Genomic DNA, 15527 nt, shown 5'->3' with positions numbered 1-15527 from the left:
GGGAACTTGTTAATTATAAAAAGCTGCTGCCCAGTCATTTCCAGCTTGAAGTTCTTTTCTGAGTATCAGACAGTGTAGAAGCCACCACATCCAACGTGGGTGGGGGAACCCAGAGCTCAGGCCCAGGTGTGGCTTTTGTAAAAGGCACAGCATCTTTGCAGACTCCATTAATTGGAGAAACAAAGCTGAAGCTCATCAACTGTCCCTGCTGAAATTAATTGTGTGTGTGTGTGTGTGTTGGCTGGACAAGTCAACATGCCTTGCTTAACTTACTGGGGCTGGATTGGTGAGTGAGTGTGTGTGTGTGTTGGGACCTGTAAGCATAGAGCCAATGACAAGTGGGGAGAGCAGTCAAAAATCTGTGTAAGCCTCAGTTTGGTCATTCTCTAACCAAGCCAAACGAGAGGAATTTTTTTTTATATGTGTAAGGATTTTGGGTGGATAACGCACCAGATTTTCAAGTAGTGAATCCTATAAATGTCGGAGATTTTTGAAATCAGTTATCCTGTTTTTGTGCTGTGAGCCCAAGTGGTCTCAGTATGATCCAATAGACGGCAAGGACGGTGTTCTGTCTGTCTGTCCTTCCAAATGGCTCGAGTCCTGGGGCAGGGAAAGAAATACCTCTCCACCTCGAGCAGATGCCCCGGGTCCCTTCGAAGGAGAGAAGTCCTCCATCTGAATGGGTGTGGGGAATAGCCTGCAGGCTTTCTGGGTTTCTTTCCCTCGGGTCTGGGTTGCACAACATCCTGTATACTGTGTTGCCATCGGGAACGGGGCCACTGATGGGTTGAGCGTGAGAAGTTTTACAGTTCCACTCTGGGCCACTTACATCATTAGCCAGTAAACTCAGTTACTCTGGCAGAAGTTTACTGGCCTCCTAGGGTCTGACTCCCCGGGGGAAACATGGTTATATAGCCAAGCCCTCAGCCTCTGTTCTGAGATGGGAGTAGTCTGGGGGAAAAGTGGGATTTAGAGAGACTTGACCACCGGCTTCTCTTCATATCCCTCTAGTCTGTGAGCTCCCTATAAACTGTGAGCTCTCTCTAGATTGTGAGCTCACTGTGGGCAGGAATATGTCTGTCTGTGTTATATTGTACTCTCCAAAGCACTTAGTACAGTGCCTTGCACACAGAAAGCACTTAATAAATACAACGGAATGAATGAATATCTCCTCCTGAATAATAGGGTCTCATAATGAGACCCTATTTTCAGCAAGCTGCACTTGAGGAAACAGGAAACCATTGAAATTCATAATAACCTGGAAAGTAAATTGGTCATCGTTGGGTCACTCTTTCCAGATATGAATCTGGCTGTCATGAATCCCCTAAACACCGGGTTTGGCTCTGTGATTTATAAGGCCAAAGCTGCTTCTGATGTTAGGGATCCTGACTGATTCACGGCAACTTGTTCATTAAAGTGCTGAAACAATGGGTGGCTTCTCTGTGTATTTCCTAATAGGAAGAAGGTGCTGGTTTAGGGATTGGGCAGAGGGTGCTGGTTTAGGGATTGGGCAGAGGGAGCTAGTGCTCTTGAGCCCAATCCCAGCCTTGCTCTGGATCCTGGTCATCATCTTTTCTTGGGACTTTGCCTTTCAGGTGGCCGCATGGATAGGCTCCATTAACTTTTACAGTCAATAATAGTAATTATGGTATTTAAGTATTTACTAGTGCCAGGCACTGAACTAAGCACTGGGGTGGATACAAGCAGATTGGGTTGGACACAGTCCCTGGTCCCACATGGGGCTCCCAGTCTCAATCCTCATTTTACAGATGAGGTAACTGAGGCCCAGAGAAGTGAAATGACTTGCCCAAGGTCACACAGCAGACAAGTGGAGGAGCCGGGATTAGAACACATGACCTTCTGACTCCCAGGCCCATGCTCCGTTCATTACAACTTGCTGCTTCTCATATTGCCTGGAGTTACTGGGAGGCTCTCCACTCAGGCACTGGGAAGGGAAAGCTCAAGATAGGATGCTGAGCCCCAGGGCAAGGCTGGGTTAGGATGTAAGAGTGCCAACTCCCAGCCATTATCTAGAGAAGCTAACGGATCACCAAACTGGATCCTTTGGGTCCTTGAAGCCATTTTTTCCTCAGCCACCTAATGCTGCCTCAGTTGACCAAATCAAAATAAGTTGGATATGTTCAGATTCAAGATACCATCACCACCAGGTAGTTTATTGATAATAATAATAATAATATAGTATTTGTTAAGCATTCACTTTATGGTAGGCACTGTACTAAGTGCTGGGGTGGATACAAGCAAATGGGGTTGGACACAATCTCTGTCTCCCGTGGGGCTCACAGTCTCAATCAATCATATTTATTGAGAGCTTGCTTTGTGCAGATCACTGTACTAAGCACGTGGGAGAGTACAAGGAGTTTACAATCTAGAGATGAGCTTACGTCTAGAGAATAGAGAGAAAATACACTTAAAGGAAATCTCTCAGCTAGTTTCTCCTTTTCAAATAAATATATTTCAAATCAGGAGTATTAGAGAAGATGGAACATGACACTGTAAAGAAAAAGGGGCTTGTTGTGGGCAGGGAACTTATCAACCAACTCTGTGAAATTGTCCTCTCCCAAGCGCCCAGCACAGTACTCTACACACAGTAAGCACTCAACAATCCCCATTTACAGATGGGTTAACAGAGGCCCAGAGAAGTGAAGTGACTTACCCGAGGTCACACAGCAAAGTGGCAGAGTGGGGATTAGAACCCATGACCTTCTGACTCCCAGGCCTGTGCTCCATCCACTATGCCATGCACCCACTGGAGTGGAGCATTGTCAGGCCCATTCAGGTGTATGCCCCAGCTGCAGTGAGACTCTATATACACAATCCCTGCTTGGTGGATAAATCAAAAGAGTTTTATCACCTGGAATTAATAAGGCACCTATCTTCTGAGCAGTTCAAACACATCCCATTGATCACTTCATATGTCTTAGTCATATTTGTTAAATGATTTCTATGTGCCAGGCATTATGCTAAACACTTTTATTCATGTATTCTTACTCACAGCCACTCAGCATCTCTGGACATAGGTGTTACTCTCCCAAATCTCTCCCTAAATGTTAACAGTGAAAACTTGCCAGGCTTGGTCACCACTGTGTCACACGAAGTCACGGAGTAACACACAGCTGCAACAAGTCAATTCCCAGGTCCAGTGTTGCCCTAGGAGGTGGGAGTAGGAGGATGTAGGATTATTGGTGTTAAAGATGTGTAATTGATCCATCCAGTTATGTGATGACCAGCTGCCTCAGACATTTACAATTTGCCTTTCCTTCCCCTTCTAGGATACTGACTGTTTCCATTCTGGCTCTTTGCCTTTCCCACCCTGGAAATGCACAGGTGAGGCTGGGAAATTGGGGCCTTGATTCCTTTCCCCAAAGTATTTTACAACTTGGAGTGGATGAGGAGAAAGCAGTGTGGCCTGGGGCTAAGAACAAAGACCTGGGAGGAGGGCAGTAGGATCTTGAACCCAGTTAATGAGAGACTCAGGAATATCAGAGTGGCAGGAAATGTGTTTGACATTTAGGCTTAGGATGCAAACATGAAACATCAGAGCTTCAAATTCCTGGTTAAACAATTGACAGAAATCCTCCTCCTCACTGCCTCCCCACTTCGCCCCCCAACCTCAACTTTGGACCCTGGGCTGCTACAAAGAACAATGTCAGTTAGTAATATTTACTGAGCACCTATTGTGTGGAGAACACTGTACTAAGCAGTACTGTGTTCAATAGAATTAGTAGACACAATCCCTACCCTCAGGGAACTTACAACGCAGCTCTCCCCTCCTCACTGGGCATCTTTGAACATCGTTTAGTCATTCATAGAAAGACACCAGAAAAAAACATGAGTGTCAGTAGTGCAACAGAATCAGTACTACTATCCTTTAGATATACTGATTGTCTACAGCACGTAGAGCCTCGACATAATTAGAAGATGTAAAAGACATTATCACTGTCCTCAAAAAATAGAGATGGTGGTATTAATTGAATGTAAAATAATTAGCAATCAGCAGTATTTATGGGGAACTTTACTAAGCACTGGAGAGAGTTCAATAATAATAACTGTGGTATATGTTAAGCAATTACTATGTACTAAGCACTGGGTTAGATATAGGGTAATCAGATCAGACAGTCCCTACCCTGCTTGGGGCCCATAGTTTTAATTGACAGAAAGAATGGATAATTAGTCTCCATTTTACAGATGAAGAAACAGAGACACAGAGTTCAGTAAATTGCCCAGGGTCACACAACTCTCTGTCCTCAAGGATCTTTCACTCTACCAGAGGCATTTGTGATCTAGCAAAAAAGATGAGAAATTAGATACAGTAAATACAAGGTTATTATAATAAAGCAAAGTATAGATAAAAGAATTAATAAGTACTTGGATGACAAGGTAACTGATGTGATGCTCTGACAGGGAAGGTAGGGGTATCAATCAGGGAATGCTTCCTGGAAAAGGTGATTATTTTCTTTTTTTTTAGAAGGGCTTAGAAAGAGGAAAGACATAGTTTGATAAAGCTGAGGGAGGAGGGTGTTTCAGGTAAGGAGCCATAAGTGTAAGCAGTGGGTCAGAAGCAGAAGAGTTGAGAGGCCTCTGAACCCCATGGACATTAAATCAGCGGTTGGATTTGTCTTCTGCTGCAGGGATCCAGGGTAAGAAGAGCCTGACTATGGTGGTTCTGACCTGGGGCAGCATTAGGGGAAACAAGTTTTGAGAAGCAGTTTGGCCTTATGGAGAGAGCAGTGGCTTGGGAGTCAGAAGATCTGGGTTTTAATCCTGCCTCTGCCACTTGCCTGCTCTGTGACCTTAGTTAAGTCACTTAACTTCTTTGGGTCTCAGTTATCTCATCTGTAAAATAGGGATTCATTATCTCTTCTCTCTCCTATTTAGACTGTGAGCTCCATGTGGGATACTGTGTCCCACCTGATTATCTTGTATCTACCCCAACGCTTAGTACAGTGATTGGCACATAGTAATCAATCAAGTGTATCAAATGCTTTCTGTGTGCAGAGCTGTGTACTAAGCAGTTGGAAGATACAATATGACAGAACTGGGAGACACACTCCCTTCCTCAATGAGCTTACTGTCTAAGGAGGAGACAGGCATTAATATAAATATATAAATTATGGAGATGTACATAAGTGAGGTGAGGCTGAGGGAGAGGGTGATTAAAGGGTGCAAAGCCAAGGACTTAGTTCATTTCAAGTGCTTAGTACAGTGCTCTGCACACAGTAAGTGCTCAATAAATACGATTGAAAGTGCAAGGGCGACAGAGAAGGGAGTGGGAGTAAGTACTTAACAAATATCATAATAATAATCATAATATTATTAATAAGCCATCTTGAGAGACTTCTGGCTCAGGCTTCACTCTCTCCAGTGTGTCTGCTACCTAAGAAAGAGGAAACTCTGGGAAAAAGTGAAACCCACCAGTCTCTGAGGGATTCATCCTCCAGATTGGATCATGTTTCCTTCTAGCCAAGTGATGGCCTGTACATCCATTGGTAGTATTGGCTGAGCACTTATTCTGTGCAGAACCCTGTCTTAACTTTTGGAAGAGTACAAAAAAATGTTCAAAGACACGATCCCTTCCCCCAAGGAGCTGGAGTCACGAAAGATTTCTTGTCTCAAGTATGAGTTCTCCCCAGCCCATTTGTCCATGATTTTTTATTACATTTTATTGGCTGCCAGGGCAGGCAGCGGCTTGTCGTAGGGTCCCAGTGTTCCCAAAGCCCCGAGGCAGCAGGCTGCATGGATCTTGCCCATTCCAGCCCCTCCCTGCCCCACCTCTGAGCCAGCCCTCCATCACTGCTGGAAATCACCCCCGCCCCTCACACCCTCCCTCTGTACCTCTAACAGACCACCGCAGTCCCCATCTTCAAAGAACTTCTGGATCACACCTCCTCCAGGTGGCCTTCCCTCACTGCTAACCTACATCTCCAAACTGCCACTATTTTTTAATGGTATTTACTAAGCATTTACTACATGGGTGGTACTGTCCTGAGCACTGGAGTTACAAGTTAATCAGGTTGGACATAGTCCATGTCCCACATGGGGCTCACAGTCTCAATCCCCATTTTACAGGTGAGGTGACTGAGGCACAGACTCCCGAGGTCACACAGCAGACAAGTGGAAGAGCCGGGATTAGAACCCAAGGACTTCTGACTCCCAAGCCCGTGCTGTACCCATTAGGCCACACTGCTCCCTCTACCCTTCTGTGCCCCTTAAGCCCTTAACTTAACCCAGACCACACAGCCAACTTGTAAATGTCTTATGTACTCTAACACTCCCCCAGAAGTAATTTTTTTTATGTGACTGTCTTCCCCCACTAGATTGATAGCTTCTCGAATGTACCTATTGATTCTATCATACTCTCCCATGCACTTAGAAGAGAAGCAGCATGGCTTAGTGGAAAGAGCACAGGCTGGGGAGTCAGAGGACAAGGGTTCTAATCCCGGCTCTGCCACTTGTCTGCTGTGTCACCTTGGGCAAGATACTTAACTTCTCTATGCTTCAGTAACCTCATGTGTAAAATGGGAATTTAGACTGTGAGCCCCAGGTGGGACAATCTGATTACCCTGTATCTACCTCAGCGCTTAGAACAGTGCTTGGCACATAATAAGTGCTTAACAAATACCCTCATCATCATCATCATTATTATTAGTGCAGTGTTGTTCCCTAGAGGGACTCAGTAAGCATTATTGATTGATTGATTGATTGATGTGAGTATTCTAGAGCCAGGGCCTGTCCTGTTAAGTGAAGTTCCAGGAATTCCAGGTAGCAAAATTCTCCAGTCCCTGCACCTTAGGAGTTGAGAGGAGGAGGAGAAAGAAGTTTTTGGGCCCTAGCATGTGGGGTCCCAGGAACCTTCAGACTGTCGGGCCTGCATACCGGGAACTGACAATCACGCTGGGGGAGCTAGAGGTGGCATCTACAGCGGGTGATCTGTCTCTGTAACCCTAGTCTTCCTCCTTCTCATCTCCCCCACACCTTCCGCATCAGTCCCCTGCAAAACAGGCCCCAGCCTGGCCCCAGAGGCCAGCCCATCCTTGATCCTGCTCCCTGTTCTTACCCACGACGCCAACCTGACTGTGCCTCAGCATCCCTCCCTGCATCTCTGCCCACCAATCTCATCTTCTCTTTTCCAGCAACAGTGCACTAATGGTTTCGACCTGGACCGTCCATCCGGACAGTGCTTAGGTAGGTGACCCCGCCACCGCCTCTTGCCTGTGCCGGGAGCTGCGAGAAAGAGTTATTTTAGTATTGGCACCCGGTTGCCAAGCTGTGGGGAGAGGCAGGGAGGAGTGGGGAGCGGGGCGGACGGGTGGGATCACGGAGGTTCCGTTCTCATTTGGCACTACCGGTGGCCAACGGCTTCAGGCACGGAGCTCCGGATTAGGTCGTTTGCATTGTGAGGGTTGGAATTTCCACTGCATGAAGGATGGCAGGGCTGCAAGGGGAGAGCAGGGGATTGTGCTCTCCTCTCAGGATTCAAGGCTATTCCCCACCCTGGGTTAGCCAAGCCGAAAGCTGGCATGAAGGGAGAGTGTGTGTAAGGGACCTCGGGTGGGGTCGGATGCCCACACTGGATCCTGTGTTTGGGCCCAGAGCTGGGGGCAGCCTGGCTCCCTTGGGATGGAGGACCGGGCCTGACTTGACTCTTCCATAAGGTTGGAAAGTTACTCTGATTTCCCGTGCTGTGCCCATAATGAGAACCCGTCATAGCAGGGGCAAGAAGCTTTTCTAAGAAATCGGGTATCTCATTTTTCAGCAAGGCCAGCCCACCATGCTCTGTGGGACATTTATTTCCTCATGGGCTTGAAGGTTATTTTTTGCTTGGCTTTTTGCACTTACCAGAGTGCTTTTACAGCAGTTACCTCAATTGATTCTCGCAACATCTCTGGGAGGTAGGGAGAGGCAGGTTATATTGCTCCCACTTATTATAGCTCCATTTTATCGATGAGGAAACTGAGGAAGAGAGATTATGTGACTTGCCCAAGGTCATACATCAGACCAGTGGCAGAGTGGTGACTAGAATCCATTTCTCCTGATTCCCAGTCCCTTGCTCTTTCTACTAAACCATGCTGCCTCTTCCACACTTTTAGAATAATAATAATAATAATGCTATTTATTAAGTGCTTAATATGTGATAGGAACTCCCCTAAATTCTGGGAGAGACACAAGGTAATTAGATCAGACCCATCCTGCTTGTGGCTAGTATCTAAGAGGTAGGGGGAGCAGGTATCTTAGTCCCACTTTCCAGTTGAGAAATTAAGGCCCAGAGAGGTTAAGTGACTTTCCTAAGGTCACGCAGCAGGTCAATGACCGAGACCCATATACGCTATCACTGCTATTTGTACTCCTCCTTCTAGTACTAGCCACAGCCTTGTGGAAAGTGTATAGGCCTGGGATTCAAGCAACTTGGATTCTAATCCCAGCTCTGCCACTTGCCTGCTATGTCATCTTGGGCATGCCACTTCACTTCTCTGTGCCTCAGTTTCCTCAGCTGTAAATTGAGGAGTCAAGACCTGTTTCCCTCCTTCTTGGACCCTGAATCCTATGAGGGACAGGGACAGTGTCCAACCAGCTTAACTCGTATCTACCCCAGCTCTTAGAATAGTGCTTGACACATAGTAAGTGCTGAACAAATTCAGTAACAATAATGGTAGTAATAATAACAACAACCTGGGTAGCAAGAACTACCACCACCCCGTCCGACGCTTTTTCGACTCATCCATGCTGCCTCCCAATTTCCCCACCTTGCGTTTGTTCTTGTCTTCCCTCTGCTTTTCCTCTTACTGAAACTAGTGATATTTCAGGGTGTGCCTCAGCCGGGGGCGGCAGTTGCGTTGGGAGGGGATTGTGTCGTGATCTTCCCTGCGACTCTCTCGAGACCCCAAAAGAACGAGGAGGTGCTCACGCTCTCCCTGTCCATGTGTCCCCTCCCACCCCACAGATATCGACGAATGCCGGACTATCGCCGAGGCCTGCCGGGGTGACATGATGTGCGTGAACCAGAACGGCGGATATTTATGCATCCCCCGGACGAACCCGGTGTATCGCGGGCCCTACATGAACCCTTATTCTGCCGCCTACCCACCTCCTGCTGCACCTCTTCCCGCACCTAACTACCCCACTGTGTCGCGGCCCCTCATTTGCCGCTTTGGCTACCAAATGGATGAAGGCAACCAGTGTGTCGGTGAGTAGACCAGCGCCTGCCGCTTTATGTGTTTTGCAGGAGAGAGAGAGCTTTGGTTGGTTGGGTCCTCCCTTCCAGGCTGCACCAAGTCTCCTGAACTTCCTCGGTTTGGGAAATAACCTAAGAGGTTGGCTTTATGACTACCAGACCACTCCCAACTCCTTCCTCTTTCAGGGCCCCGATCACTGGGCTTGACTTTCAAACAAGACACAAGTCAGAGCCTACAAATCGCCCAGAAACAATCTCGAGCCTCGGATCCGAGCCTCTACCTTCTCATTAGAGGCTAAATGAGACCCTCGTCATGTGGGTGATAAGGAGACCAGTTGTCCAGTTTTATGCTGGAGAGCCCATTTTGGAGGTCTGGTTTTAAATGTTCAGTCACCCAGCCTCCCTCCTCCAAGGCTCAGCTGCAGTGCCAAATTCTCCTGGACCTGGGAAGGGAATGCAGATATTCTGGAGCAAGCAGAGGGAGCCAGCCCTTCCCGCTGCCACCCCCTCTTAAAGAAACATTCCACGATCGGGTGGAACTGGTGCTTTTTCCCCAAAATAACACGTACGACGTTGAGGCTTTCAGCCCTGGGCATGGCACGATGCATTGTGATGTCACGGGCTCTCCTGGTTCAGTAGTCGGCAAGTACCATCATTGACCTCCCTCAAATGACTACCTGAAAGCGGTCTGAAAGAAACCCCTGTCCCAGGGCCAGGATGGTGACGGTGGGTGGATGGGGCAAATGGAGTCAAGCCCCGAGGTGAGGGTCCCGGCTGGAATCTAGAAGGTGACTTGGAGGATGATGACAAAAGCCTTGAGCAGAGAAGGGCAGTTTGTGCTCAGGCTTTCGAGGGACTGTACATCTGTGGGAGTGGCCTGCGAGCCCATGGTGTGATTGCTGCAGCAGCTGCCTCCTGAGCAGCCCTGCCAGGAAACGCTCTGGGGCCCTGGGGCTCCCTTGCAAGCACCCCCAGACAGGCCCCCCGAGCCCTGTAGGAACCCCTTTCCATCTCCTGGCCCTTGAAAAGTCATGTGATTTACGGTCCCATTAGCGTGACGCCCGGGAGAGCTCTGGACTGTAAATAATAATGACCCTTTTGTGGGACGCACACAACCGAGAAACCTCGGGCAGGTCTGGAACCAGGCCCGTGAGTTTCCTAAAAGTTCAGCATTCTACATTCACTTGTTCCTTCCAATTTCCCATCACCCCACCCTGCCATTTCCTGATTTACTGCAATTTTTCAAACAGGCTTTCGACAGAGTGTCTCTGGGCCCACGGCAGGCAGCGTCACGGGAGAAGACAAAAAGGGTGGCCATTTTTCCGTTTTGTCCCTCCCAGGGCAGAAATTTGTTCTGTGCAGGGAGGAGGGGGCCAGCCCTTTAAGAGAGATAAAAGAAGGGAGTGACTGGAAGCCAAGAGAAGAGGAAGTAGAAAACTAATGATGATAATAATTGTGGTTCTGTTAAGTGCTTACTATGTGCCAAGCTCTGTTCTCAGCACGGGGATAGATACAAGGTAATCAGGTTGGACGCAGTCCCTGTCCCACATGGGGCTCACAGTCTTAATCTCCATTTTACAGATGCGGTAACTGAGGCCCAGAGAAATAAAGTGATTTGCCCAAAGTCACACAGCAGATATGAGGCATGCATTCATTCATTCACTCAATCCTATTTATTGAGCACTTACTGTGTGTCAAACACTGTATTAAGCACTTGGGAGAGTACACTATAACAATAAACATACAACATTCCCTGCCCACAAGGAGCAGAGCTGGGGTTAGAACCCACATCTTCTGACTCCCAGGCCCATGCTCTTTCCACTAGGCCATGATGCCTCTCAGCCAGATGAGAAACAGCAGATGGAGTGAGTGAAAAGGGGAAAACACCAGCTGAAACAAAGGTCCCTTCCCTGTGTAGTTAGAACGATAGGTCATTGTTTCTATTTCTGGCTTGTTCACCAAGACCATAGAGTAACAGCCCCAGGAGCACCTTCTGTAGCAGAGTTTGCAGGTCGTTCCTCAGGAGAAATCCCTTTGGGAAATATAAAATAAAGAAGGAACAGAGAAAGCTCTTAGGGAAGAAGAAGAGCATTGATGGTACTCTTCCCATGTCCAGCCACCTTTCCCTCCCACCTCCCAACCACAGCCCACTGCAGTTTGGAGACACTTGTTCCCAGTTTTCCTATTGATCTGGGAGGCAAGGGGGCAGAATCCTCCCGGATCTCCCAGGGATTTCCTGTCTGGGACCATGTGACTGTAGGAAGCCTTTGACGATTGATTCAGCTGTTTCAGTCCCCAAGAGACGTTCCAGTCAGTATTCACTGAGTGCTTACTCTATGTAGTGCACTGTGCTGAGTGTTTGGGAGATACAAAAGAGTTAGTGGACACAATCCCTGTTAGATCTTACAGTCTAGCAGGGGACACAGACATTAAAATCAATTACAGACAGGGGAAACAATTGATTATTTAGATACATAAGTGCCGAAGAGGAAAGAGGGCAGAGGGTGAGGACTTAGTAGGGAGGAAAAGAGGGTGGCTAAGCTGGGACAAACTGAAAGCTATTTATTGGCATAGCCATGCTTAGATCTTTCAGTGCTCTGTGTCTAGCCCTGACTGGCCCTTGCTCCAAGCAGGGAAGGGGGGCAATCGATCAATTGTATTTATCCATACTTTGTACACTGTAACAATAAGCAGACACATTCCCTGCCCACAATGAGCTTATGAAGTCTTAGTGTGTGCAGAGCACTGTATGAAGCGCTTGGGAAAGTACAATATGAGTTGAACAAATAGCATTTTACATCCCCGACATGCACCTCTGGAACTGGGGGCCGCTTGCGCAGTGTGGGGAGGGGAGGAGAGGCTGTCAGCAACGGGGACTGAACCCCCATCCCTCCTCCAATTTATGCCTCCCCACCCCGACCTCAGCATCAGGAAGAGGGAGGCAGGGACCCACCCTGGAGCGTTTGGCTTACAGGGGCCCCTGCCCACAGGTGACATGTTACTTCTGCTGCCCCGGCCCACGGAAAACCAGAAAAGCTATCCAGGCCGGTGGGAGCCCTTGAAGACAGGGAATGTGCCTTCTCCCACCTTTCTACTCTCTAAACTGCTCTTCACCCCTTGGATGCTTATAGAGGGTGGACAGTTGGGTTGCATTTACTAAAAAGAGGCCAGACTTCTGCTGACAGTCCCGGATGAAGTCTCTGGAGTGAAACAGGAAGCAGGAAGCCTGTAATTCTGAGAGGGAATCACTGGCTCAATCAGTCAAGTGCCTGCTTGCAGAGCTTGGGAGAATATAATACAACAGAATAGGTAGATATGATCCCTGCCCTTGAGGAGCTTACAGTCTATAGAAGGAGACAGATATTAAAATAAATTACAGATGGATAGGTACAGAAGTGCTGTGGGACTGGGTGGGGAAGTAATAGCAAAGGCTTAAAGGGCACAGACCCAAGTCCATAGGCAACATAGGAGGGAGGGTGGATAGGGAAAATGAGAGCATAATCAGAGAAGGAGGAGCTGTGATTTTAGTAAACCTTCATAGATGGGAGAGTGGTGGTCTGTTAAATATGGAGGGGCAGGGAGTTCCAGGCCACAGGCAGGACACGGGGGCAAGGGACCGGTGGCGAGAAAGATGGGATTGAGGTACAGGGAATAGGTCGGTGTCAGAGGAGTGAAGTATGCTGGTTAATTAGCAAGGTGAAGGAGAAGGGAGAGACCAGAGCTTTAAAGCTGATAGTAAGGAGCTTCTATTTGATGCGGAGGTGGTTAGGCAACCACCAGAGGTCATCGAGATGAGGGGAGATGTCTTTTTGTAGGAAAATGATCCCGGCAGCAGAGTGAAGTACGGACTGGTGAAGGGAGAGATAGGAGGCAGAGAGATAAGCGAGGAGGCAGATCTTCTGAACGTTTTTTACCACTGCTTTACTCCTTCCCTGTCCTTCAGAAAGGTTCACTTGCTCTATTTTGGGGGGTCTCATTAAAGTTTCTAAAGAACCCATCCAGCCTCCCTTCGCCCCCAGTGAAGCTTCCCCTCTGGCAAAGCCTCCCTCTGCCCAGCTCCAAAGGAAAGATGCCACCTTTGAGGACCCTGCTTCCTCAGGCGTGGGCCAATGTCGAGTCCGCCGGCCATTAAATTTAAACCCAAATTCTTTGTGTTCCTTTCTCAACAGGATGAATGTGGACCCAAGGAATATAAAGTGGAAGCCAAGAGAGTCTTGGCATCTTGGTTCCTGGGCATAAGGCCACCAGGGTAACTCCCCAGGAGATGGTGGGCTTTTGTAGCCGACTGGAATCAATCCTGTTGCCTCCTCCGCTGGGCCTCCAGGCCCCAGTGACCAGCCTTACTGGCATATGCTGCTTGACAAGAGAAGAGTCCTTCTAGTTCAAATACCAGTCCAAATTGGTGAGGAATTTGTGGCACTGTGGTTGCACCTGGAGACAGTGCAGCCTAGAGGAAGGAGCATGAGCCTGGGAGTCAGAAGACCCCTGTCCTACTCCCTGGTCTGTGCCACTGGCCTGCTGTGTGACCTTGGGAAAGGCATTTAACCTCTTCAGGCCTCGGTTGTGCCATCAGCAAAATGGTGATGACACCTGCTCTCCCAACCCATTAGATTGTGCATCCTGTATCAGACACGGGGACACTATCTGGTCTGATAATCATGTGTCTACTCCAGCATTTAGATCAGTGCTTGGCACCTAGTAAGTGCTTAAAAGCATAATGACATTTACCCATCACAATCTGGCCATTTGTCACGTGCTTTCCTGTGTATAGGTTTGGCCTTCACTGGAGAGCAATAACCACTTCTTCCCCTTTCCGACTCTATCCTCCACTTCAGGAAACTCCATTTCAGTGCCCCTGACAGCTTTGCTGCTCACAAAACCTCTCACCACGAAACCCCCAAATGCAAGGCTGGGAGCCAGTCCTAGGCAAGAGGCTCCCTCCAGGTTTAAAAGAATCTGGCATCCTGTGTCTCCCAAGATTTGTCTGGGCCTGACTCTAAGATGCCCCAATCGGCTGCCACTTGACCCATCCATGCTGTTGGGTGGACAGTCTCAGGGGGTCAGGTGAGGGATATTCCTCAATCAGGCACGTTAGTCAATTTTTCATTCCCATATTATTGGATCAGCTTCAATACCACTGCCAGCCTGGCTCTCCTGCCAGTAGCTCACTGAGTAGCTCAGTGTTGTTCACAGACTGTTCACAGTGTTCTTGCGTTGAACCAGTAAGCTCAGAGCAGCTATAAAGCAGCAGCTTCTTCAGCTGTTAGGCAGTCAGTGGCCCTAGCAGAGTCATCCTGAATATGGTTCTAAAAGACCCGTAGCATCCCAGTAACAACTCTCATAAAAAATCTAATGCCTCTGCATAATTGGTCTTCTTTTGGTATAAAAGTCATTAGTGGTACCATTCCTGGGGTAGAAGACATTATGCAGATCAAGGGGTGAGGGATGGGAGGGCAACCGGAGATCAAAGAGCCTGTTGTGTGACCTTGGGCAAGTCACTTAACTTATCTGTGCCTCGGTTTCCTCATCTGTAAAATGGGGATTCAGTACCAGTTCTCCCTCCTTCTTAGACTGTGAAACCCCATGCGGGATAAAAACTTTGCCTGAACTGATGGTCTTCCATCTGCCCCAGTGCTTCTTATAGTGCTTGGCACATAGTAAGCACTTGATAACATTGATAATAATATTAAATACCACAACTGTATGTTGGCTTTTTAGGGAGCCATCAGCCCAGTATTAAAAATCTTTTTCTAAGTGGGTTAAGCCTTGGTCATCTGAAACCAAAGCAACTCCAAGTCCAGTGTTTATTAAGCACTTACTATATTCCAAGCACTGTGCCAAAAGCTGGGATAGAGACAAGGTAGTCAGGTTGGATGCAATCCCTCTCTCTCATGAAGGTCATAGTTAAGACGGAGGATATTTCATCCCCATTTAACAGATGAGAAAATTGAGGCCCAGAGAAGTTAATAGACTTGCGCTAGGGTTACACAGGAAGCAAGTGGCAGAGCCAAGACTAGAACCCTGTTGTCCTAACTCTTCTGAATTCAACAAACCAGGGGATCCAAGTAATTCTAAACTTTAAGCTCTTCCTGAGCAGGGAACACCTCTGCCAACTCTGTCATATTGTACCCTCCCAACGACTTAGTACAGTGCTCTGTATACAGTAAGCGCTCAATGATGGATTGATTGATTCTGAGTCTATGAAAGGATCTGCCCTCATAGGATTGGGAATTTGCATCTCCAGGGGCAGAACTTCTCTTCAGGCACTTAGTACAGTGCTCTGCACACAGGAAGTGCTCAATAAATGCCATTGAATGAAATGATATTGCAGTTCAGC

General features: G+C 47.9%; 1 protein-coding gene across 1 annotated transcript in view; it reads left to right on the top strand.

Annotated features, from left to right (window-relative positions):
- The window catches only part of FBLN5 (fibulin 5), an 82391-nt gene that overhangs the window by 589 nt on the left and 66275 nt on the right, over positions 1-15527 (top strand). Inside the window, exons 2-4 of the mRNA XM_007660520.4 lie at positions 3291-3345; positions 7152-7203; positions 8960-9202. Coding sequence (XP_007658710.1) covers positions 3291-3345; positions 7152-7203; positions 8960-9202 — 350 coding nt within the window. The remainder of the gene's footprint in view (positions 1-3290; positions 3346-7151; positions 7204-8959; positions 9203-15527) is intronic.

Source organism: Ornithorhynchus anatinus, chromosome 1, assembly GCF_004115215.2.
Source record: "Ornithorhynchus anatinus isolate Pmale09 chromosome 1, mOrnAna1.pri.v4, whole genome shotgun sequence".
Lineage (NCBI taxonomy): Eukaryota > Metazoa > Chordata > Mammalia > Monotremata > Ornithorhynchidae > Ornithorhynchus > Ornithorhynchus anatinus.
Note: the sequence above shows the minus strand (reverse complement) of the source record. Positions and strands in the feature narration are given on the sequence as shown.